This window comes from Meriones unguiculatus, chromosome 21, assembly GCF_030254825.1.
Source record: "Meriones unguiculatus strain TT.TT164.6M chromosome 21, Bangor_MerUng_6.1, whole genome shotgun sequence".
Lineage (NCBI taxonomy): Eukaryota > Metazoa > Chordata > Mammalia > Rodentia > Muridae > Meriones > Meriones unguiculatus.
The window spans coordinates 57,955,553-57,979,437 of record NC_083368.1 but is presented as its reverse complement, the minus strand read 5'-3'; the positions used below and the strand labels follow the sequence as shown (position 1 = coordinate 57,979,437).

Genomic DNA, 23,885 nt, shown 5'->3' with positions numbered 1-23,885 from the left:
CACTGTCACAAAGTAAAGACAAATCTTCCGAGTCCCTCCTCTCCGAGAACTGAGCGGGACTGGAGCAGTCACCGACCAAATAAAGTTCCACGCTAGCCGCCTCGAAGTCGTGCTGCAGAGGCTGGAAGGCGGGGCAGGGCCCGGCCCCGCCCCCGTGCGGCAGTGGGCGGAGCAGAGGGCGCTCCCGCATCGCTAGAGGGCGAGGCCGGGCGAGGGGGGCGGGCCCTGGCCCCGAGTGACGGCCCGTCGGCCCAATCGGCGTGAGGGCGCGGGGCCGGCCTTCCTGCAGCGTCTTCCGCTCGCCGGCTGCGGCGCCTGGGACGGTTGCGGTGGGTCTGGGCGCTGGGAAGCCGTCCAAGATGATTAAAAAATTCGACAAGAAGGACGAGGAGTCTGGTACGCGCGGCGCTCCGGACGCCCACCCTCAGGCGCAGGGGTCCCCCTTCCCTCGCTCGCAGCCACCTGCTCCCGGGGCGGCCCCCGCGGCGGGGTCTCCCCGAAGCCCCTCCCCCGGCGCCGGGGCCTCCCCTCAGGCCGCGTGCTCGGGGCCGGCCGTCGCCCGGAGCGCTCGGCGGCTCCGCCCCGGCGCGTCCCCGCCCCCCGCGTCCGCCCCCCGGCCGAGCCCCTCAGAGCCAGCCCTGCGTGGGGCCCCGTCGGGGGGCGAGGAGGTGCGCGCGCATGTGTCCGTAGTCGGGTTGCTGGTGGGTTTAGGCCCCAGGGCGAGCACCCCCGTTGTGGGGGCTGGGGTCGACCGGGCCAGGGTTGCGTGTGCGTGGACTCTGAAGGGCCTTGATTCTCCTGTTCCCAGGGGTTAAGACTGCCCGGTGGGACACAGCTCATTGAATGCGCAGGCATCCAGAAGTGACTTGCGTGTTGATACCTGTCTGTGGTGCAGTGCAAGTGGGGAAGATGCCAAGCCTCTTCAAAAAAAAAAATAAAAATCTTCAGCTCTTCAGTGGTAGCTGCTCTCACAAGTGTGGTGGAAGGTTGGGTTAGTGGACCTTCATGGCCTCATCCTGCATGGCCTCTTTACATTTGTGATTCTCTGCGAAACTGTTCCTTTCTGCTTCAGTAAATGTGTGAAACACATGAAACAGGGCTTGCTTCTAGGGAAATCCATGGTGTCCTGTCATCTCATTACTCTTGGTGGTGGTGGGAGCGACACATTTGTTAACATCCATGGGCTGGGGGAGGGGAAGCAGGGAATGAAGGCTCATTTTGGACAGGGTTCCTATATCCAGAGAAGTCCAAGGTCTCTCCGTATGCCGCTGACAGAATTTGTACCAGAATCAGAATTACTTCATCCAACTTATTTGCATATTAGTAATGGTTGTCCTTGTGACTTCCAGGGGATCATTGTGTTTAGGTGAGACTCCCCAAGCATGCAATATCCTTCTGGAGGACAGTCTTTGTAGGACAGCTACTGAAGACCTTCTCTTTCTCTCGTACTATAGGTAGTGGTTCCAATCCTTTCCAGCATTTGGAGAAGAGTGCTGTCTTGCAGGAGGTATGGCTTGGATACATACAGTGCCTTGTCAATTCAGTTTGAGAAAGATGGGCAAAGAGCCTCGGTGATACTAAAGTCAGCATACCCGAAAAAAGAATGGAGAGTGCAGATCAGCCTGACAGTCTGCAAGTCATTCTTTCCCACAGTTGGTAAAGCTAGAAAGAGATTCAGTTTTTATTTATATATTAAAAGTAAAAAAGGAGTGTAGCCAAGTGCAGAGAGGAGAGGAGAGTCTGGAGCTATAGAAATGTGTGGGCATACAGACTGTCTTATGCCAGGGAGTTTTATGAACTATCAGAAGAGGTGGGTTGGGGCTGTTGGAAGGACTTAAGCTCATAGACAGTAAGCTCTCATAGTGTTCACATGGAGACAGATTCCAGGAAAGTCTCAAGTTGAAGTCATCAACCTAGGATAGACAGGAAAGCATACCACATCCAGGAATTTGTTGTACACCATAATAGCTGAGAGCATGGACAACTGACGTTATTTGATAGCGTAGTAACGTGTTGTTAATGTTATAAAAGATGATTTGCTGTCCTCTGTGATAGAAAATACATCATCTATCGCATACTGTTTTGCATATTTCTGTAGGCACGCCTATTCAATGAAACTCCCATCAATCCAAGAAGATGCTTGCATATATTGACAAAGATTCTTTACTTACTCAACCAGGTAAACTTCTGATTTCCTTAGATTTGTGTGTTAGGATAGAAATATGTAGCCTACAGCAAAGTACTTACTGAAAAGTAGGCTTGTTTAAGAAAGGGAAGCATGTAAAAGCCGCAGTGTTTGCTTAGATCGATAATGTGTAAAAGCCCTTTAATACAAGGACTATAACTTCTTAAATCCATGAGATGTTAAACCAGCTAACCATGTACATTCCAATAGATGTACTGATTTGAATTCAACAAATCCTACTTAGAACATACTAATCGCATGTGTTTAGTTTTCTGAGGACTGACTTGTTTATGTGTACGAGTGTTTTACCTGTATGCGTGTGTGTGCCTGGTGTTCATGGAGGTCAGCAGAGGGCATCAGGTTTCCCGAGACGATAGTGACAGAGGGCTGTGAGCTACCTTGTGGGTGCTGGGAATCAAATCTGGGGCCTCTGTAAGAGTACCGAGTGCTCGTAGGTGCTGTGCCAATGCCTCAGATCCATCTACATGTACTTTAGATCCCTTGCAAATAGAACGTCAGACAGATTGCAAGTATTTTGTTTGCTTATTTATTTGGCACAACAGTGATATGTTGAAAATTTTGTCTTATGTTTAAGTTTTATATTAGTATCATTATACTAATAATGTCATATGTTTCTGGAGAAGTAATCTAACCATTATGTGCCTCACTGCGATGCTGTAAATGAGGATTATATACCAATTTTTTAAGCATTATATTTAAATGAAAATAGTGGCCATAAATCATTATAGTGCTAAGCACATAGAAATGCTTGCTTTTTGTAACTCAGCAAATTTTATCTCCTACCTGCTGTGTTTTATGTACTATTCCAGGCACTGGAGTTACAGAAGACAAAGCTAAAAAAAAAACCTATTTTAAATTCTGTGTTCTATTCTTGATACTAATTTTTTTATTTTGCCTCAAACTGTAAATACCATCTCAAAAACATTTAGAATCTTAGAAAATAGGATTTTATTTTGTAGACAATATATATCTCTATAGGTATTTATATACCTACCTATATATACATTACATACCTAAGTTATTTATATATAATGTTAATCTGTTACACTTAGCAGCTTAAACGCTAAGTAAACCTTTTTTTTTTTTCTTTTTACATTTACTTACTAACTTTGTGTGTGCTTGCATCAAGTGCATATAGAGGTCAGTTCTCTGTTTTTATCATGTAGGACCTGGGGATTGAACTCAAGTTGTCAAGCTTGGTGACAAGTGTCATAATCCACTCAACTATCTCATCAGTCCTTAAGGGTTTATATATATATATATATATATATATATATATATATATATATATATATATATCTCATGTTGTTTTATAACTCAAGACCTAATCTAGAGTTTTAACGAAATCTTGTTTGCAAATCAAGACAAGAAACAATCATGTCATTTTTAAAAAAGACATGTCTGTTCCTGAACAGCATAACTTGTGGTAGCATTAGAATGTTTAAGCCAAAATCAGTTTGACATAACTATTTATAGCATATGTTGTATTGTGTCAAAAGTGGCTAATTCCATTGTGTCAGCAGAATTTGGAGTAGTCAGAGTTGATTCAAAGCAGTCAAAGTCAGAGTTGGCCAATACCTCTTTCTTGGAGCAACTCATGTTGAGACAATTTTCTTGATAAGGAGATTGTCAAGTACAGCATAAACTTGGCCATGTGAAAAGGTTGCATTATGAGAAGGGGGTGGGGGTGGGTGGGACCACTTCAAAATTTCTACTAGAATTGACAGAGCCACATACTCTGAATTGTAAGTCAAAAGTTATAACAAGATTTTTCCAATATGAAGAATCTCACAGGCTTCTGGGTCTTTGGTAGGTTTCACAATAAGAACGTTCTCTTGCTGATAAGCAAGTTGGACGCTGATTTAAATAGTTAAAAACTCTTGCTATACTTTCTCCCTCATCCTAAACTTGAGACCTTTTGTAATCAAAATTCTTATACCCATGGCAAATAGATGTAAGACGTCCTGTATTTTCTGTAAAATCTGAACTCCGAAAGGAAATTGAGCCCATACGCTCTATAGGATTGCTTGAAGGAAAGAAGTGAGCGTAAGGATGGTAGCATTTGAGGGCATGTGTGGGCAGAAGCGCTGTTCCAGCATGTCCTGCCCGATGGGCAGCTTCGGCGTGCCTGGGAGCGCACAGAGTGAACAGTGCTGTGCCCCCAGGGCTCGCTGAAGGGGCTGATTTGACAAGGTCGTTGAAGAAGCCGGAATCACATCAAAGGTCCTTCTGCTTATGATTGAACCCGGCTTTGCCGTCTATCCTAGGATTCCTCACAAGCAGCCCTTTCCTGTTTTGTATCTGTGATGCCTGTCCTGTTCGGGGCATGTGATTGTGGAATCGTGCAAGGTGTGTGAGCTCTGCTTTTAGGTTTTGTGACTTTGTCATGAAGTGCTGATTAGAAATTCTACTTAAAAAAATTCTACTTGCTATCACATTTTGTCTCCTAACAGCTTAAAGGAAATATGAGCCATGTCTGTTAAAAATGTAGACTGAAATTCCAGAACTTCTAAGTGTGGTATGCCATTGTGAATTATTTCAAATAAAAGTTTCTAAATGGCTCTGAGAGGTTTTTATCCCCTGAAGGTTTCTAAATTGAAGGTAGAAAAGATGCCGAGAGGAAGAATGTTTATAAAGAGACTTCCTCCTAATGCAAATGATTTTTTTGAGAAATAAAGAGAAAATCCTTAATATCTGTATTTTTTAGTTTTAAAAGTTGTTTTAAATTTTACATAGGGTGAACACTTTGGAACTGTGGAAGCCACAGAAGCCTTCTTCGCAATGACTCGCTTGTTTCAGTCGAATGATGTAAGTTTTCACTCTTCTAAGATGAAAATATGGGTTTTTCCCAGGGAACTTAGATTGTTCCAAACTAAAGAGGGTTGCTTGAAATGTTTAAAATTACTTTAAGACCATTTACTTTTCTCAAACTTAAAAATGCTTTTTAAGTACTATGTGACTGTGGATAAATTAAAGCGTATAGCATAAAGCTGTTCTTGAGGTCACTGGGGAAAAGGCCTACATCTGTTGGTTCCTAGTCATGTTTTTAGTGGGCTTGTTTGCTGTCCTTGGGGTTGGCAGTTGGCACTTGCAGTGGGGACACAGCAAGCCTGCCATTGCCTCTGTCGCTGCCTCTCATCACCCTAGGTCACTTCACACTTAGAGTGTATCTTTCTGTTTTCTCAGTGTGGGACATTTCTTCTCAGCCCAGGTTTAAATCAGAAACACACAGCAGGCTGTATTCTGTGATACATATTTCTTAACTTTCTGTTAGCATATATTGGTGAAATTGTTTTCATACATACTGTATATCAGCACAGGCTACATTTTGTGTCCGAGTCCCAGGACTCTGGGATTTGAGTCTGTCCATATGTCTAGATAATGAAGGATTTTAGGAGTAGTTCTTCAGGAAGATCAACAGACTCCTATAAGACAGTTACATTAAGGGACACCTTCCCATATGCTCAGTCAGAGGGAGAGCAGTCCCTCGGATGAAAGATTACTTGTATTGACAAAAGATGCTTGGCAGAATTTGGATTTCAGGTACCGTGATTAGAATTTGCCCATCTGTCCCTGCCTCAGTTTTCAGATTCTCTCCGTGCCAGTCAAGTCCTCCAGGGGTATGGCTTGAATTTGTTTTGTAATTAAACTTTCTGCAGGATATGCTCCCCCAGTTTTGTGGCCACATGGCCATGGCAAAAGCTTTCTGGTTTAACAGCAGTTAGATCTCTGGTTCCTCCCCAGGCTTTCAGCTATCCTGTTAAACTCATCATTTTCTTTTAAGAAAAGATTTCCATGTGTATGTGTGTGATGTACAAGCATGCCTTGATGCCTTTGTGGAGTCCAGAGGACAATTTGTAGGACTCAGTTCTCTCCTGGTGAAGGTCCTGGTGATTGGATTCAGACCTTTACCTGCTGAACCATTTTCTTGGCCTCCTAAACAAGTTATTTCCAACATCTTAAGTTTTAACAACTTAATTTTTGTTAAAATGTACTTTGGCAACAACTGCCTATTTACCTAAAGCTCTATCTTCTATAGGTTTTTGCAAGTGACTATTTAAATAACTGCTGATTGATTCTTCAGTCCACACAGAGAAGCAGTTTCAAGTTCCTAGCTTTCAGGACATGCTTCCCTTCAGCCACTTCCTACACCAACAATTCAGGGTTCAAACAGAGTCAGAGCCACTCTGAGTATTGTGGGCTTAGGTGTTTTCCTTCAGGAGTTAGACTAGAAAAGGTGGAATTTTAAGGTGTTAGAGTAGGGCTCAGAGACTTGCTACTGAAAGTCAGGTAAGGCTGTCTGTGGAACTGATTTTGCCACCAGTACCTGGTGTTAGGCCAGTTGGGGTTAGCAAATGGGCTATAAGTGATGATAGAATGAGCAGGGTTGTTGGAGTCAGGGGTGGTGGCTGTCACTGATAGAGGCCGTGACAGTGAAAATGAGTCACCGTTGTCATGCATGATGGCAGGCAATGTAGCACAAGGGAGGTGGACAGATCAAAAGGCAGTGAGGAGAAGCGTCCTCATCTGGAGCCATGAGAAAGAAAAGTTGCTGTTTAGAAAGCTGCAGGGCAGTCCTTAGAGAAAAAAACATTTCAATTAGAGAGAAGGCTAGGGGCATTTAGGGAAGAGTTTGAAGATGCAAGGGCATTTTTCTGATGAAGAGCAGAGAACGTGGCTGTGTGGTGTGTGTGTGTATGTATGTGTACACACGTATGTGCATGCTTGAGTTTGTGGAAGGATGAAAATAGGATTGTTCATAATCTTTTTTAAATAATGTCTGTTGAATTTATAATGATATCCATCATTTTGATATCGGTTAATTACATATTCTCATATTACTTAGAGTTTTGTTTAGAGGTTTATACCTTATCAGTATCTTCATGGATTTTTGATTCATGGACTTTTTTTTATTAATTTTTCTCTTCAAAAATAATTTGGGGAAAACAATGAGCAAGGCTGCTGTTCAGTTGGTCGAGTGCTTGACTCGCATGGTAAAGCCTGCACTCCAGCTCCTGTGCCTCTGAAACCAGGCCTGGTGGTGTGCCTCCGTAATCACCTGGGGGGAGAAGCAGGAGTAGAACTTAGGGCCAGTTTTTGCTACCTAGTGAGTTCAAATCTAGCCTGTGCCACGGTGTGAGACACATTGAGTGATGGCAGCAAGGAAAGAGGAAAAAGGAAGACAGCAGAGTTAGTGACATTGCATGGGCTAAAGCCAGACAAGTAATTGTGAAGGAACAAGAGCATACAGACTGTGTTCTTTAGCTATGTTCCTAACTATACTGCTGCAGCGTTAGAAATCAGTGGTGAAATAAGTGGAAAGGGGGTAGGAAAAGAAAAAAGGAGTGATTCTGTGTAATTACTCCTGGTTTTGATGTGAAGAGCCACTTGGCTGCTTTGTTCCAGCTGTGTAGAGGCCTGGGTTTACCTAGCTGCCATAAGCTCTAGAGAACCAAACAAAGCATATGGCATACCAGCTTCCATGTGTCCCATTGCAGGACTGTGGTCCGAAGAAGGGACGGAGCAAGGTGACCCTGGGGCCTCATGCTAGCTTCCCAGAGGCACATGACAGGCTTACGGAAGGTCGGGCAGAGCTGGGAAGGCTGGGAAAGTTTGACGTTTTTAGAGAGATACCAGAGAGAAAGGAGAAAAGTGGGGTGAAAATCAGTGTACTTGATGACAGTGATAGAAATGGTCTAAAATAGAGCTGGGGGAAAAAGAAAGGCAACAGAATGAAGAACACCAGTGACCTATGGGATAATATTTTCAGTCATTTTGGCAGTTACCATAAATTGCTTCATGAACTTATCAAAATCTAATCATTTTTATCTTTTCCCTGCTTCTGGGAAATTTAACAATCCTAGACACTCTTACCATATATATGAATGTGTAAATATAGATATGTTTTATATATGTGTGTATATTTCTAAATGTATTTTTATATATTTATAATTTTTTAGGTTTTTTTTTTCATTCAAATTTGTCCTTACTACTTTTTTTTCCTTCCTGTTTTTTATTCCTTGATAAATGTCTGAATTACCATCTGGAATAGTTTTACTTGCACTTACAGAATATACTTTTTCGAATGTATTCTTTATATGCTCTTTCTCATCCAGTGAGATCCCGAGTTTATACTTCATGGGTATTAGTGTTTGTTTTCACTGCCAGGACCCCTGACCTGTGAATTTCTCTGTGTTTTGACCATGGCTACATAGTAAAATTTGGGGTCAACCTTTTTGTGTGATTATTGGCCATTTTTTTTTTTTAAGAACTGTGTTTTCAAATCTTTTGCCTTAGCATAAATTGGACTTGGCTGGGCTTAAAAATTAAACAAGGACATAAAGTTGAGTAGGTAGGGAAGGCGGGGCTGGGGAGCTGGGAAGTGACTGTACTGTCAGAAAGTCTCAGAGAACTAATTGTAAAAAAACAATTGAAAAAATTGTATTGTGTTTTTGTTATTGAGTTATAGTAGTTCAGATAATCTGGATGTAAGCCCTATTATATAAAATTTCTCTTCTGTGAAATATTATTTTAAAAAAATAAATGTTTGATTCATTTTCTGTTTAACGTTTTTGTCTTTAATTTACGAAGTGTGTTTTGCTGGTTAAAAATACATCTTTGCTGATACTCTGTAGTGTTAGTTTTTTTAAAGTGTTGCCATTTTATGGGGCATGAGATAGTGTCAATCTAATTTCCATATTGCCTTATGACTACTAACTTGAACAGCCTTTTTTTCTACTTTGGCTAATTTTTGCATACCCAGTGTTTTCTGTATAGAAGGGAATTTTTTATTTCTGGTTTCCATTTTCTTATTGTAGCTTTGTATTTGTGTGGCATTGATCTGTTGTATGCTTGCCTCCCTGCCTTCCTTCTTTCCCCTCCCCTCCCCTCCTTCCCTCTCTTTCCCTCTCTCCATTTCTTCCTTGTGTTAAATCATACTGAGAACCTTCATTTTCTTTTTCTCTTTTCTTATTCGGCTCAGTGGTGTCGAGCAGATTCGCTATAGCTTAGGTTCTGGAACTGAGTCTGATTGTGTGAGTTTCTGTACTTAGAAGACACTGATGGTACTTATTTGGAAGGAAGCTGGACAGACTAAAGGAGCCTGAGGTCTATAAGTAACCCAGAGATGCAGCTGAGGAGATCTGGACTGGAACATATATTATTGCTTCCATTTCACTTTGGATCCTGGTGTTCATCTGGAAATTTTGATAATTTAAAATGGAAGCTGATTTTGTAGTCATTTTAGGAGAAACATTGTTATTCATCAAGTGAAAGGGTGTTTTAGGGTTTTATTGCTTTGAGAGACACCAAGACCGTGGCAAATCTCAAAGGAAAACTGTTAAGCTGGCTTACAGTTCAGAGGTTTAGTCTATTATCATCATGGTAAGAAGCATGGCAGCAGGTAGGTGTGATGCCAGAGAAGGAGCTGAGAGTCCTGCATCTGGGTCAGCACGTAGCAGGAAGGAGACACACTTCCTCCAACAAGGCCACACCCAGTAGTGCCACTCTCTGTGAGGCCTTTGGAGCCAGTTACAGTCAGTCTACCATAAAGGGAAAACAGAATTAAACACATCTCTGCAGACACATTTGTTAAGAATCTTAGAAATACGGTTTTGAGAGAAGTCGTTATCAGTTTAAAAAATTATATCTCTGTAGAAGAGTGATTGAATTTTTAAGGCTTTGCTTTTATGGTTTCTCAGGTTTGAGTGTGTCAAGTATTTGTGTTTAAGAAATAGCATTTTGTAGTTCCATTTGCCTGCAAATTTTGATTTCCTTGTTTTTAATTGCTGAGTAGTATTCCTTTGTATAATTACACCACAGTTTCTGCATCCATTTCTCGGTTGAGGGACATCTGGGTTATTTCCAGATTCTGGCTATTAGAAATAAAGCTGCTATGAACATCGTTGAGCAAATGTCCTTGTTGTATGGTTGAGCATCTTTCGATAACCCAGAAGCAGAAAGATACACATGGTATATCCTCACTTATAGGTGGATATTAGCCATATCATATAGGATAAATGTCATAAGAGCTATAGTCCTAGAGAAGCTTAACGACAGGAGGACCCTAGGGAAGATGCTTAATTCTCTTTCAGAGGGGCAAATGGCCTGGATATCGAAAGTGGGAGAAGACAGGAGACAGGACAGGAGCGGGAATCTTAAGGAAGAAGGGGGAGATAGAAATACCTGGAGGGGACAGGAGCTCCACAAGGAGACCAACAGAGCCAAACAACCTGAACCCAGGGGTGCCTACAGAGACTGATGAATCAACCAAGGACCATGCATGGAGAGGACTTAGACCTCCTGCTCAGATGTAGCCCATGGGCAGCTCAGTTTCTATGGGAGCTCCCTAGTAAGGGTAGCAGGGGCTGTCACAGACATGAACTTCGTTGCCTGCTGTTTGATCACCTCCCCCTGGTGGGGTGGTCTTACTAGGCCATAATAGATTAGGATCAGATAGTAGGGCAGGAGGACCTCCCCTATCAGTGGACTAGGGAAGGGACATAGAAGGGGAAGAGGGAGGATAGGCCCTGGAGGAGATGAGGGAGGGGGCTATAGCTGGGATACAAAGTGAATAAATTAATAATAATAATAATTTTTTAAAAAGAAATAGTATTTTGAGTATTTTTTCCCATAGAATTTTAAAGGATTTTGGAGGTAGATATTTTGAACATCCCCCTTATTTATTCCTAATGTTTATTTGCGTGAATAGACAACTTGTAGGGTTTCATTCTCTGTTCTCACCATTTGGGTCCCAGGTATTAAACTCAGGGCATCAAACTTGGTGGAAAGCACCTTCACCCATGGAGCATCTTGATGGCCCAAGAGTCTCTCTTAATATGCTTGCTAGTCTTACTTAAAGTGATTTGAAAGGTTCTTTACAAATAAACTGAAACTGTCTGTACATACATTTTCAGCAAACACTGAGGAGAATGTGCTATCTCACCATCAAGGAAATGGCCACCATCTCTGAGGATGTGATCATTGTGACAAGCAGGTACGTGAGTCGTCAGTCTAGGACGACAGACTTCCCACTATGGACTGCTTGCTAGTCTCTTCCTAGTGCCTGCCAGGAAGAATCTAGGAGAATAGTATATCTTAAATTGTTCTTTTCCAAAACACAGTTGTCGTGTCTAGTACTTGCACTTTCTTGATCTGGTGTTTCTTTTTGACTGCCAATAAAAATTTGCAAGAGTGTTAAGTTTCAAATCATTCTTCCCGAAAATATAGTTGTCATCTTATGCAAGCCATCTCTACCTGCCGAAAACATTACAGACGAGGAAGGTTGTGGATTGTTTCTTAAGAGGTTACAAAAATATGGCTCAAGTCGTTAAGAGCACATGCTGCAATGACAGAGAACCTGGGTTCAGTTCCCAGCACTCATGTTGCGGTTCACAGCCATCTGTAACTCTAGTTATCAGGCCTCCAACACCCTGCTGTGCCCCTGTGGACACCAGACACACATGACACACATCATAGCTGCAAAAAGCCACTCATATGCATAAAGTAAAACCACTTCCTCCTCCTCCTCCTCTTCCTCTTCACCTTTTTTCTCTTCCTCTTCTTTCTCTTCCTCTTCTTCCTCCTCCTCCTCTTCTCCTTTCTGGTTTTTCAAGACAAGGTTTCTCTGTGTAGCCTTGGCTGTTCTGGAACTTGCTTTGTAGACCAGGCTGACCTTGAACTCACAGAGATATGCCTGCCTCTGCCTCCGGAGTGCTGGGATTACAGGCGTGTGCCACCGCACCAGGCATAAAAACATTTTAAAGTTCATAAAAATGAATATAAGCAAAACTGAAAAGTAACTGCTTAATGAAATAAGGTATTGGTACTTACAATAAATAATTTCAGAAGGTTGTCATTTTGTATATAAAACTTTTATCCTTCAAAAAAATGCTGAGGGGTAGTTCACAAAATAACCACTCTAAAGATCTAAATATCTTTAGATAGTTATTGTCACTAATAAGAAAAATGAGTAAATTAAAGATGTAAGAATAAAGTATAATATATTTACTCACCAGATCATCGAAGAAGCAAAGGGCAGCGTTAAGTTCCTACAAGAGAGCCTAGTGTTCTGGCGCACAGAGGCAGGGTTATCAGTTGACTCTGTTTTCCTAGAAAGTACTTAAGCAGCCTTCATCCTCAGCAATACCACATTCTGCGTTATTTATCTGCTGTGTGTCTCATTGTTAAAATTACTTAATTAGGCATCTAATAGTCACACTAGGAAACCTTTCAAGTTTGGGGGGATTATTTTTGAAAAATCTGCAATGATATGAAAAATCCTTTTGTAAATATAATGCTAAGTGGAAGTTGGATTCAGTCTGTATATTCTGTGTAGTCTGACTTTAAAAACTTTTATATGTATGTATGTAAGACTATGGTGGTAAATACAGTAGTATGTACAGTAATTACATAGTAGTTTATCTTTGGCTGCTTGGAATTGTGTTTAATATTTATTAAATGTTTGGTAGTTTCTAAATATCTTAGAATGATCTATATAATTTATAGTAAAATATATTATTATATTATGTTACTTTAAATATAGTTGCCTTTTAAGAGATTAATTATAATTTGTTTAACTGAATATAGTTTTTATATAACAATACATTTTGGAGGAAGTTATTTATGTTTAGTTATGTTTAGTACAGTTTCAATTAAAGCTTTCAATTGGAAATATCAGAAAAGCAGATGGAAATAAGATGAAAATTTATTTCTCCTCATGTAACTATAATTCTGGAGGCATAGACTTTGACTGCAACCATTTGATGGTAGCAGGACTGGTATCACTTGGATTCTTTTGGATGTACTCCATCCTTGTGAGATAGATGCTTGAATTCCTGGCAGTGTCTCTGTTCAAGCAGGAGAGCTACTGGGAAGGGGCCAAGGGGTGCCAGCACCATCTGTGTCTTTAATCAGGAGTGTAGTAGCATTTCCCGAGGCAGTTTTTAGATTTCATTTGGCACGTCTGTGTTATATGACTATCCTTAGAAGGCCAGGAAAGTGAATATTTAGCTTGTATAGTCCAAGTACTAGGGGCAGGCAAGGGAAAAGGGATTGAAAATTAGGGTTGAATTAGTCAGCTAGTGTCTGCCACAGACAAGAAACAGAAATACTTCTGTTATATTTTTTGATTCACTAAGAACTCAAACAATTAAAGCTAAAGTAGTGGTGTTTATTTCTTTCAGTGCTTAATACTGAGCCTTGTTAGATATAATTAGGGTTTACATCTAGCGCTCTTAAGTGAATAGTAGGTATGGTAGGCTGAATTATTGTCCCATGGCGATGCCCGTGTCCAAATTCCAAGGATCTATGAATAGGTTGTATTCTGTGGCAAAGGGTAGTTAAAGCTGATGAGAGTATTCTGGTTTATTTGTGTGATCCTTTGAAAGGTTAAACATTCTTAATGAAAGTAGAGGGCTAGAGAGATGACTCAGCAGTAAAGAGTGCTTGTTACAAAACCAGTGTTGGAAACCAACATTGGACAGCTTACAACCACCTGTAACTCTAACTCTGAGGGATCCAGCACCCTCTTCTGGCCTCCTCATACCATCCAGTCACACACACACATATGCACACCCACAAATAAAAAATAATAAAAACATAACTCTATAAAAATGCAGAAGAAGCGTGTCACTAAAGAAATGCGATGCAAGCACATCAGAGATGTGCTACAGACTTGAAAATAAAGGAAGAGGCCATGAGCCACAGAGCACAGGTGACCTCTGAAGGCAGGACTAAGAGGAAACGGGTTCATCCTATCTTCACTTTCTGTTGCTGGAATAACGCCTGAGGCAAGGTTCTTTAAACAGTGGAGGTTTGTTTAGTTCATGTGTGGCCGAAAGTGCAAGTTGGTGTCTTTGCTTCTTCTGTTGCTATGATAAAGTACCCTGACAGAAGCAGCTTAAGAAAGAAAGGGTTATTTGGCTCATGGTTTCACACAGTTAAAGTCTGTCTTGGTGGGAAGTCTGACTGCAGACAGGGAAGGCTTGTTTGCAGGAGCAGGGGGAGGGGGGGCTGGCTGACTACATGTTACCTACATTCAGGAAGCTGAGAGTAAATAGGAGGTGGACTGGCTTGTAGGGCCGCAAGGGCTGCTGCCCCGAGTGGCCCATTTGCTTTGGTGAGGCCTCACCTCCTAAAAGCTCTTTAACTTTTCTCAGACAGCACCATTGGCTTGAGGACCAAGTATTCAAACACAGGACCCTGTGGAAGAGTTTCTTATTCAACACAGTTTCTTACTCACAACAGTTGAGTAGCTTCATCTCTTTGGCCTCTGCTGAGGGCTCCATGGATTATAATATAATTAAATATTATAATGACGGAAATGTATATAAAGAGATCAGGTGGTAAGGCCAGAAATCAGAGTAAGCAGGGAGTCATTGTTTCTGTTTTTTAATAACAATTAGTTCTCACAGGAATAACCATGTCCTCAGAGAATTTGTAATAATCACTTCCGGGGGCAGTGTCTCCAGTGACATATACTCTTACTAGGTCCCACCTGTTACAGCTTCCCCCGTGCTAGGAACGAAGCTTCCAGCACATGGCCCTTTCCAGGACATCCTCAATCCCAGCAGCTCCTATAACTCTCATATGTCTTGATCTTAGCCCAGTGAGGCCTCTCTTGGACACCAGCTCATTAACTGTAAACTGTATCATAAAACGACCATTTCTCTAACCCTCTAACCTTATGATACTTTGTTATAGCAACAGTAGAGTAGAAAATATGATTTTGTACCTGGATGTGGGGTGCTGCTATAACAGAAAATCCAAAAGTAGTTTTGGAACTTTGAAGATACGTTAGGAAAACCCTGAACCAGTTGTTCTCAACCTGTGGGTTGTGACTCCTTTGTGCGGAGGTCACCTAAGACCACTGGAAAACACAGATATTTACATTACAATTCATAACAGTACCAAAGTTATAAAGCAGCAATGAAAATAGTTTTATGGTTTGTGGTCACCACAATATGAGGAACTGATTAAAGGGTCACAGCATTAGGAAGGTTGAGAAGCACTGCCCCAGACTGTTGGTGGAAATGTGCAAGACTCAGAAATTAAAGCAGCAGGATAGAAAGAATTCACCTTAAAGAACATCGAAAGTCACCATGAATAGACTGTTGGTGAAACGTAGGTGTTAGAGATGCTGATCGTGAGGACTCGGCAGAAAATGAAGATGCTGGAAAATGTAGGAGAGGAAATGTTTTTGTTAGAGTGGAGGAAGCTTAGCAAAATGATATTCTGTGATTATGTGAGAAGTGTGGCTTATAGTAAATGAACTTAGGTTTTAACTGATGGGGTTTCCAAGCAGTGTTGGAGATGCATTCTGATTTTTTTTCTGCCTCTCTGGCCTGAGCACAGCTTTGAAGAAGAGGGGCCAGTGAAGGACCTGTAAACTAAGGGCACAGGGAAAAATTCTTTCTTCTTTTGTAGCTTTTTCATGAGGCCAGCCCCGGTGATAGCACAATTGTACTGTGGTGTATAGTTAGTATCATAGACACATAAAACTCTGAGAAAAGCCTGTTCCTGGAAAGAGGGCCCCTGGTGCATGACAAGTAGGCAGAATTCACTTATTACTACATTATTATTGATGTTATCATTAGCAGTTTTGTTTAATCTTCCTTATCTAGAGAATGAGCCCAGTTTATAAAATTGGTCATCAGCATGGGAACTAAAGTTGAATAGCCTCATGTTTCTGGTTAAGAGAGCTGTTAAAAAAAGAAGTCTTTGATAGTATGGCAGAAATGATGTTCATAGAGATCTGAAAGTTCTGTAATATCTAGAAAGATCTGAGGGTTTCATCAAGGCAGCACAGATGTGAAAAGGCATGACACAGGTTTTGAAATGTGAATTAACTTTGAAAGCAACGTGAATAGGACAGGTAGGAACTGAGTCAATTCATTTCTCACTAAAACGTCAACATTCCCAAACCTTTTACTAGAACTCAGAGTCTCATGACATGTTTAAAATGTCCAGTATAAAAAAAAGTGATCTCCAGATTCAGTATACTTCCCAATCAAAACACCAATAGCATGCTTCATGGAACTAGAAAACAACAATCTTTAAATTCATGTAGATATACAAAGGATCTTTAGTGGCTGTGGTGCTTTAAATAAGAATGGCCCCCATAGGTGCATATATTTGAATGCTTAGTTACTAGTGAGTGGTACTTTTTGAAAGGATTAGAAGGATTAGGAGGTGTGGCCTTTTGGGGGAGGTGTGTCATTAGGGATGGGCTTTGAGGTTTCAAAAGCTCCTGCCAGGTCTAGAGTCTCTCTTAGCCTGTTGCTGAGGACGTAGCTCTTAGCTGCTATTCCAGTGTCTGCCTGTGTGCCACCATGTTTCCTGCCGTGATGATAGTGGACTAAACCTCAGAAACTGTAAGGACACCACCAGTTAAAGGCTTTTCATTGATAAGAGTTGTTTGGGTCATGGTATCACACCAATAGAACAGAGACTAAGACAGTAGTCAGAGCATACTGAGAAAAAAGAACAACACTGGAGCTAGCTACAGTAGTTTGATTTCAAAATCTATTTTAGTGTAGCAGTAGTAAAGAGCCGTTACCTGCACGAACATAGACAAACAGAAGACCCAGAGACAAGCCCACATATCTGTGTCTAAGTGGTTCTTGAAAAAGATGCTGAAGGCTTGTTTTGGGATAGCCTCTTTGACGACTATTGCTAGGAAAATTAAACTTAGTTTATATAAAAATAGATAAAAGACTTTAATATGAGTGCCTAAACTTTGAAACTTCTAGAAGAAAGCATTGGTACGGGCAGTGATTTTCCAAATCATTTTCCAAATTATATGGGTACTCTAGTAACCCAGAAAACAAAAGCAAGAATTGAGAAGCAGGATTATGTCAAATTCAATAAGCTTCTTCACAGCACGGAAATAATAGAATGAAGAGACAGTCTACAGAGTGTAGGTAACTACCTGTCAATTAATGTCTAGAATATATTGAGATCAGAAAACACTACATAAAAATCAAATCCGACCAAAGAAGGGCAAATGATAAGAAAAGACATTTCTCAAAAGAAGTACAAGTGGCCAATAAATATGTGAAAGACAGCTCAGTAACTTCAGGCATCAGGACAGTGAAACGCCAAAGTGCATGGAGTCCCAGTCCTAATCCAGGCAGGATGGCCATTATCAACGGTGCGGGTGCTGAGGAGGGGCCCTTACTGCTGGTGAAGCATGCTCAGTAGGCCGCCAGGGAGGACGGGGTGGACCCTCCGAGAGCGGAGGCTGATCTCCGTAGGAGCCTGCTGTGCCAGGGCTTCCTAAGTGTCTTCTACTTCAAACCGCTTTTGCCCATATAGTCACAACGTATGACTGAGATATAAAAATAGGAGTAATAACGAAAGAAAGCTTTACTGATAATGTAAAGAAATACGTTGTAAAGCAATTTTGGTATGCATATTATTTTACCATTTGTTAAAAGCAAGCAAATTTTCATACTATTGATATTCTTTTATGTAAAGAATTAAATTTTAAACAGGACAGGAGCCTACCATAGAGGGCCTCTGAAAGACTCTATCCAGCAGGGTATTAAAGCAGATGCTGAGACTTACAGCCAAACTTTGGGCAGAATGCAGGGAATCTTATGGAAGAAGGGGGAGATAGGAAGATCTGGAAAGAACAGGAGCTCCACAAGGAGATCAACAGAACCAAAAACTCTGGGCCCAGGGCTCTTTTCTTAGACTGATACTCCAGCCAAGGATCATTCATGGAGATAACCCCTGCACAGATGTAGCTCATGGCAGCTCATTCTCCAAGTGGGTACCCTAGTAAGAGGACCAGGGACTGTCTCTGACATGAACTCAATGGCCTGAGTGGGGAGCAGCCTTACCAGGCCACAGAGGAAGACAATGCAGCCAGTCCTGATGAAACCTGATAAGCTGGGGTTAGAGGGAAGGGGAGGAGGACCTCCCTTATCAGTGGACTAGAGGAGGGGTATAGGGGGAGAAGAAGGAGCGACAGAGGGTAGGATTGGGAGGGGACAAAGGAAGGGGCTACAGCTGGGATAAAAAAAATGAATAAATTGTGATTAAAAGATAGCATGTGGGGAAAAAAAAGAATTAAATTTTAGCTGAATGTTCGAAACCATAGGATGTAGAGCATCTTCAATGATTTTTAGAGCTGGTTAATATTTTTATTTATAGCTGTCAGCTCCAAGAGTGCTGATCTGCACGAATGTGTAGTACAAAGTGGTTGAAGTGTGTTTGAAGCCATTTTGGATATTCTAATTTCAATTTGAAATTTAAGTAACTATTTTATGAAATTCAAGTGAGCATTTCAATCAGTTTTTAAAATGAAACATTCTAATTTAATACAACCCAAAGATACAATAATTTAATACTGATATGCTACATAATTATGGTAGGAAAATATAAAAAAGTTTGCTTTTCCAAAAATTACATTTTTATAAAGGTAGAAATTTTGTTTGCACAGGAGATGCACTGCAATTCATAGCCTGCAGTCCTCTCAAATCTGAGCCAGTGTGCTTGAGGGTGCTCTGGTGAATGGGCCATGTAAGGGTGCATTATTTTGTGCTCAGAAACAAGGCTTTGATGAAGTCACATCATGCATCGTGCAACTGCCGGAAACACCAAGGCTTGGTCTTGGTCTACACACATGCAAACACACATTCCTTTATAACGCTAGAGAGGCAATTACTGAGGCAATTCACTTATAGTATATTAGCATATAAATACCGAGTTCTCCTCTTCAGTCTGGGTACAGTGGTGCTGACCGCCTGGGTCTACACAAAGGGCTGGGATGTTGGAAGAACTAAAAACAGCGAAATAGAAAACAAGCCAAGGGGCTTGACATAGGTCTGTCTAGTATGATGAAAACTGTTTTTGGTTTGTTGTCATAGTGCACTGCATGACATTGCCGCCAATTTTACGACGAAACAGTATGGAAGTCGACTTGAGTGGGAGCTGTCATGGTTGTCATAATCTGTTTTGCGAGGAGCAGGAAGCCCTATGGAGGGGTGAGCTGCCTACTGAGGGGTGTTAAGTCAGAGACGGTTTCCAGTGAGGTTGGGAAATGCTCCTCTTGGCTAGTGTTTCTCAACCTTGAGGGTCATGATTCCTTTGGTGGTGATATGTCAGATATCCTGCACATCAGGTATTTACGTTGTGATTCATAACAGCAGCAAAATCACAGTTTTGAAGCAGCAGTGAAATAATTTTATGGTGGGGGTCAGTACGCGTGAGGAACTGTATCAAAGGGTTTCAGCGTCAGGGAGGGTGCGTACTGCTTGAGGAAGCAGTACGTGGTGGCACGGAGACCTGCTTCAGTGTCAGTGAGGTAATATGGAGAAGGAAGGCTTCAGGAAGTATTACTTAGGTCACCTAGGAGACTAACGCTGTTGGAAAGAAGCTTCCCAGTGCTGCCTCTTTTTCTTCAGGCTTTTTGGCCATGTGAGACCGCCTTGATAGTGCCATCTTTAAAGCCAGCCCCTCACCACACACGAAATCTGTCAGCACCTGGGCTTGACCTTGCATCCTCCAGAACTGAGTACACGTGCTTCTGTGAATTACACATTAACTCAGGCTGAAGTATTTCTTCATCTCAGCAGAGGTAGACTGAGGCAGAGGTTTCAGGTTAGAGACCGTTGTTAGCTAAGGGGTGAAACAGCAGAAACACTGAACTAATTGGCTTTTAGGTCCTGTTGGGAGTGACTGTCCCCAGCACAGAACCCACACACGTCTCTTTTATAGACCCCTGAATGAGAAGCCGGCAGCCAGGGACACCCCACCCTGCCACGTCTGTGAAGCCTGGAGCAGGGAGTGAGCTGTCTAGTGTATCAGGGGCAAAGAGGGCTGCTGGGCCGCTTTGGAGTCAGCGTAGTAGTAAAAGGAAAGTGAGACTCTGCTCATAGCAGTCAGAGAGCTGACCTTGATTCTGGACAGCGCGGCAAGTGGCATTGTGTTTCAGATTTGTGTTACTCACTTGAGTACATTTTGGTGCTTTCGTGCTTATGACAGTTGTGATTTGGGACTAGTCCAACCAGGATCATCCGAAAAAGGGCTAACATCCTGTGGAATATAGGTTTGAGCCACATCCTGGGGAGACAATAAGATTGGATAAAGCACACACTAAGGGTTAACAGGGAATAGAATAAATAGCATAGGAAAGAGATGATGGACATCAGTCATGGCCTTAGAACGAGATATAGAAGCAAGGATTACGTGCTGTGTTCCGTTCACTTCCCTGTGTCCAAGCTTTGATTCAGATAGTAGGGGCTTCCCATTGAGGCTTCAGTAGTAGATTAGACTTAATAGAGATATACAAATTGAAAGGTGTATATGCATCCTGAGTTAGATGCCTCTTCTGAACTACTTGGCATAGTTTCAGGCTTCTGTGGTTTTCAGTGTGGTATAGTGGTCAGTTTTGTGCAGAGTCAGCTCATTTAGTTTATGTTGCTTAGTTGCTGGCCTGTATTATGTGCTTTGTTTTCCATCCAGTGAGATTACATACGTGAAACTCCTGTCTGTATGCCCAGAAATGTGGGAGAGTTGCTTAAAGCTAATGTTTAGCCAGGACTAAGAGGAGTGGCTCCGGGATGTATTTCCAAGGCTCCTTAGAAGGTTGCTTTGTTAGTCAATCTTTAATGTCTGTGATACCATACCTGGTGAAAAGAATGGAGGCCAGACTTACTTTGGTTCACTGTTTCTGAGGCCTCAGGCCATGGTCACTTGGCTGTCTTGCTTCTGGTCTCAAACCATCATTCTGGGGAGCAGGTCGAGCAGGAGGACCCTTTGCGGCGAACAGGAGCCAGAAAGCAGAGAGAAGGCTTGGGACACAATATGCCCCTCAAAGCACACCCCCAGTGAACCACTGCTTCCAGCGAGGCTCGGCCTCCTAAGGTTTCACCCGCCTTTCAATGATAACATCATCTTACGCATCCATCAGGGGGTCACAAAAGCCCCTTCTCTAGCCAGCAAGTCTTTAACACATGAGCCTTTGAGGTCACACTGGACACCCAACCCCTGTCGCTCATCAGATGACTAGTGGCAAAGTGGAGAAGCGCTCTTTACTGACTCTGCCCACTAACCTGCTGTCCCCTGCGCTGCACAGTTCTTTGAGCACATCCCCACATATGCCTTCCGAAGCAGCCCTGTTCTACACACAGACTTGGGAGCCTGTGAGCCATGGCTAAAAGCGCTACTTAATCTTTTAAAATAAAATTGTATTTTAGTATAGTCACTCCCATTTTAATGTATTGTGTATGACTGCTTTCATGATATGAAAGACTCAAGCAGTGTTGAAGAGAGATATAGGCTACAGAATTCTAAAATATTTACTAACTGATCCTTTTTTTTTTTTATTAAAAGTGATTTTATTGCTGGTGTATACAGGAGAATTTCTGCCACTAGAGCAGAGGCTGTGATGACTTGTATTTCTGATTGGGTGGGAGGACCCACTTAGTGAATAGTAACGAGCCAGCTGGTGAATTCTGGTCTCCAGCAGAATCAAGTGGAATTTGGCATCTTTGTCCTTTCTGTTTCTCTCAAGATGCTTTTGGACAGCAACGGCTTTCTTAATCAAATGATGGAGATCCTCAGGGAGGTCAGGGCAAGGCCTTTGGACTTAAGGATTCTCAAGGTTTTACTGCCAGTCACAAAACGGACCTGTGCCACGCCATGGGAGTCCCTCAGGGTCACACCTATCTGGGAGAGAGTCAGGCCTTTCTTGGCTAGTTTGTAAATCTGTTTCTTCATGTTATCAGATGTCAACTTCAGCCACGTGGGGACTCTACTGTGGTAGGGCAGCACCAACTGGGACAGGCCCTTCCTGGGAGCGTGCATGCGACCCATGATGGCGGAGGTCTACTAACTGATCCTTTTTAGGGAAAAAAAAAAAAAAAAAAAGCCAAGCTTCTTTTGTAGTGCTGCTGGAGCAAGTTACCACAAACCTGCTAACTTACCTTTTCCAGATGAGGCTGGGGGATGCTTAGTGGGCAGAGAGTTTGTGGTGAATCACAAGGACCTGAGTTTGAATCCCCAGAGCCCCAGTGATACAGAGATGAGCGCCTGTAACCCCAGTGCCGCCCTGTAGTGAGATGGAAGCAGAGAGGGGCCACTCTCTGCAAGTGAAGCAGTTAAAGGGCAGGGTGCTTCCAGGTGAAGGCAGGGACGAGCATCTCAGCTTCTCTGACTTCCACATGCTTGCTGTGGCATGCATGTGCCCACAGCTATGCTCATGAATGTGTGCATACACATCAAATACACATACATACATACATACATACATACATACATACATACAGCACATACTGACACACTCAAACTGCTTTGAAAAGCAGTTTCCCTGGGCTGGAGTCAAAATGGTGGCCAGGGCTACGTCTTTGTGGGCACTGAAGGAAGTCTGTTCACCTTCCGCAGCTTCTGGAGGCTGCTTGCCTCGTGCTTCATTGTCATCTTCTGCCTCTGCCACCAGTTTCCTCTTTTACTCTTGATAAGTATATTATGATTGTACTTAGGACCCCCCATCTTAAATTCCGTTATATAACCACATCTACAAAGGACTTTGCCACGTAAAATACACTTATAGGTTCTAGAGAATAGTACCTGAATGTCTTTATATAATCACATCTACAAAGGACTTTGCCACATAAAATACACTTAGAGGTTCTGGAGAATAGTACCTGAATGTCTTTATATAACCACATCTGCAAAGGACTTTGCCACATAAAATACACTTAGAGGTTCTAGAGAATAGTACCTGAATGTCTTTGGGACCTTACACTTAGCTGCTCAGTCTTCCCTCCAGGTCTTCTAAGTTCACGTCTGCCCCACATGTAAAATACATTCTCCCTCTTATAATATCCCTCAAAGACTGAAACCCATGGTGTCAGCTGTGGCTCAGAAGTTGTAGGTGTCAGTATTTAAATTGTCAGAATGTAGTATGGGCAAGTTTCTGGACATGACTCCTCCTGGTGAAGAACAATGTGCTTTCTGGTTTCATAGGTCCACAGATCTCACCTTATATGCTCCCCAGATACAGTTGTGGAGTGGCAGAGAATCACTCTTAACACTCATTCTCAGTCTCAAAGGGAGAAACATTGAAAAAAAAAAAGGAATTAATAGCGCTGAACAGCTGGGCATGGTGGCTCATGCCTGTAATCCCAGCACTTGGGACGCAGAGGCTGGCAGATCTCTGTGAGTTTGAGGCCAGCCTGGTCTACAAGGCGAATCCAGGACAGCCAGGGCCATTACACAACACAGAGAACCGTGTCTCGAAAAATGAAACAAAACAAAAAATAGTGCTAAACAATTTTGAAATCCAACCATATAAATTTTATTTAAGCTTAAGTCTTAGAAATAATATCCACCTTCCCACCCCCAATGTGTGTATTCTGCTTGCATGTTTTTGCATTACTGTAGTAGAACTGAGTAGCTGTGAGGAAGTCTTAGCAGCCTGCAAAGCCTAAAATAGTCTTTAGATTATCTCTATGGGATATACACTTGTTGGCAGCGCAAGTGTTGGTCTTTTGCTCATCAACACATCCAGATCTCTAGACTAGTACTTGCTATATATAGTGTATTATATATTATAATATGTAATAAAGTATATGCTATAGTAAAATATAAATTAATGTATACATTATATATATTTATGTATAATAAAGACTAATGTAGAAAAGGAAAGATTAATAGGAGTGAGGGGGCA

At 42.1% G+C, this 23,885-nt stretch overlaps 1 protein-coding gene and 1 pseudogene across 3 annotated transcripts in view; one reads left to right on the top strand and one right to left on the bottom strand.

Moving 5' to 3' along the window:
- Nucleotides 1–255: 255 nt before the first annotated feature.
- The window catches only part of Copg2 (COPI coat complex subunit gamma 2), a 103,421-nt gene continuing 79,791 nt past the window's right edge, over nt 256–23,885 (top strand). The window contains exons 1-6 of one of the 3 annotated variants that reach the window (XM_060373855.1): nt 267–396; nt 809–991; nt 1,455–1,507; nt 2,099–2,179; nt 4,943–5,014; nt 11,122–11,201. In XM_060373855.1, the coding sequence (XP_060229838.1) occupies nt 844–991; nt 1,455–1,507; nt 2,099–2,179; nt 4,943–5,014; nt 11,122–11,201 (434 nt within the window). In that variant the 5' untranslated portion in view covers nt 267–396; nt 809–843. Of the gene's footprint in view, nt 397–808; nt 992–1,454; nt 1,508–2,098; nt 2,180–4,942; nt 5,015–11,121; nt 11,202–23,885 lie in introns of all 3 variants that reach the window. The other 2 variants (XM_060373857.1, XM_060373856.1) reach the window with 2 other exon arrangements.
- Nucleotides 19,410–22,030, bottom strand: LOC132649762 (small ribosomal subunit protein uS15-like; annotated as a pseudogene).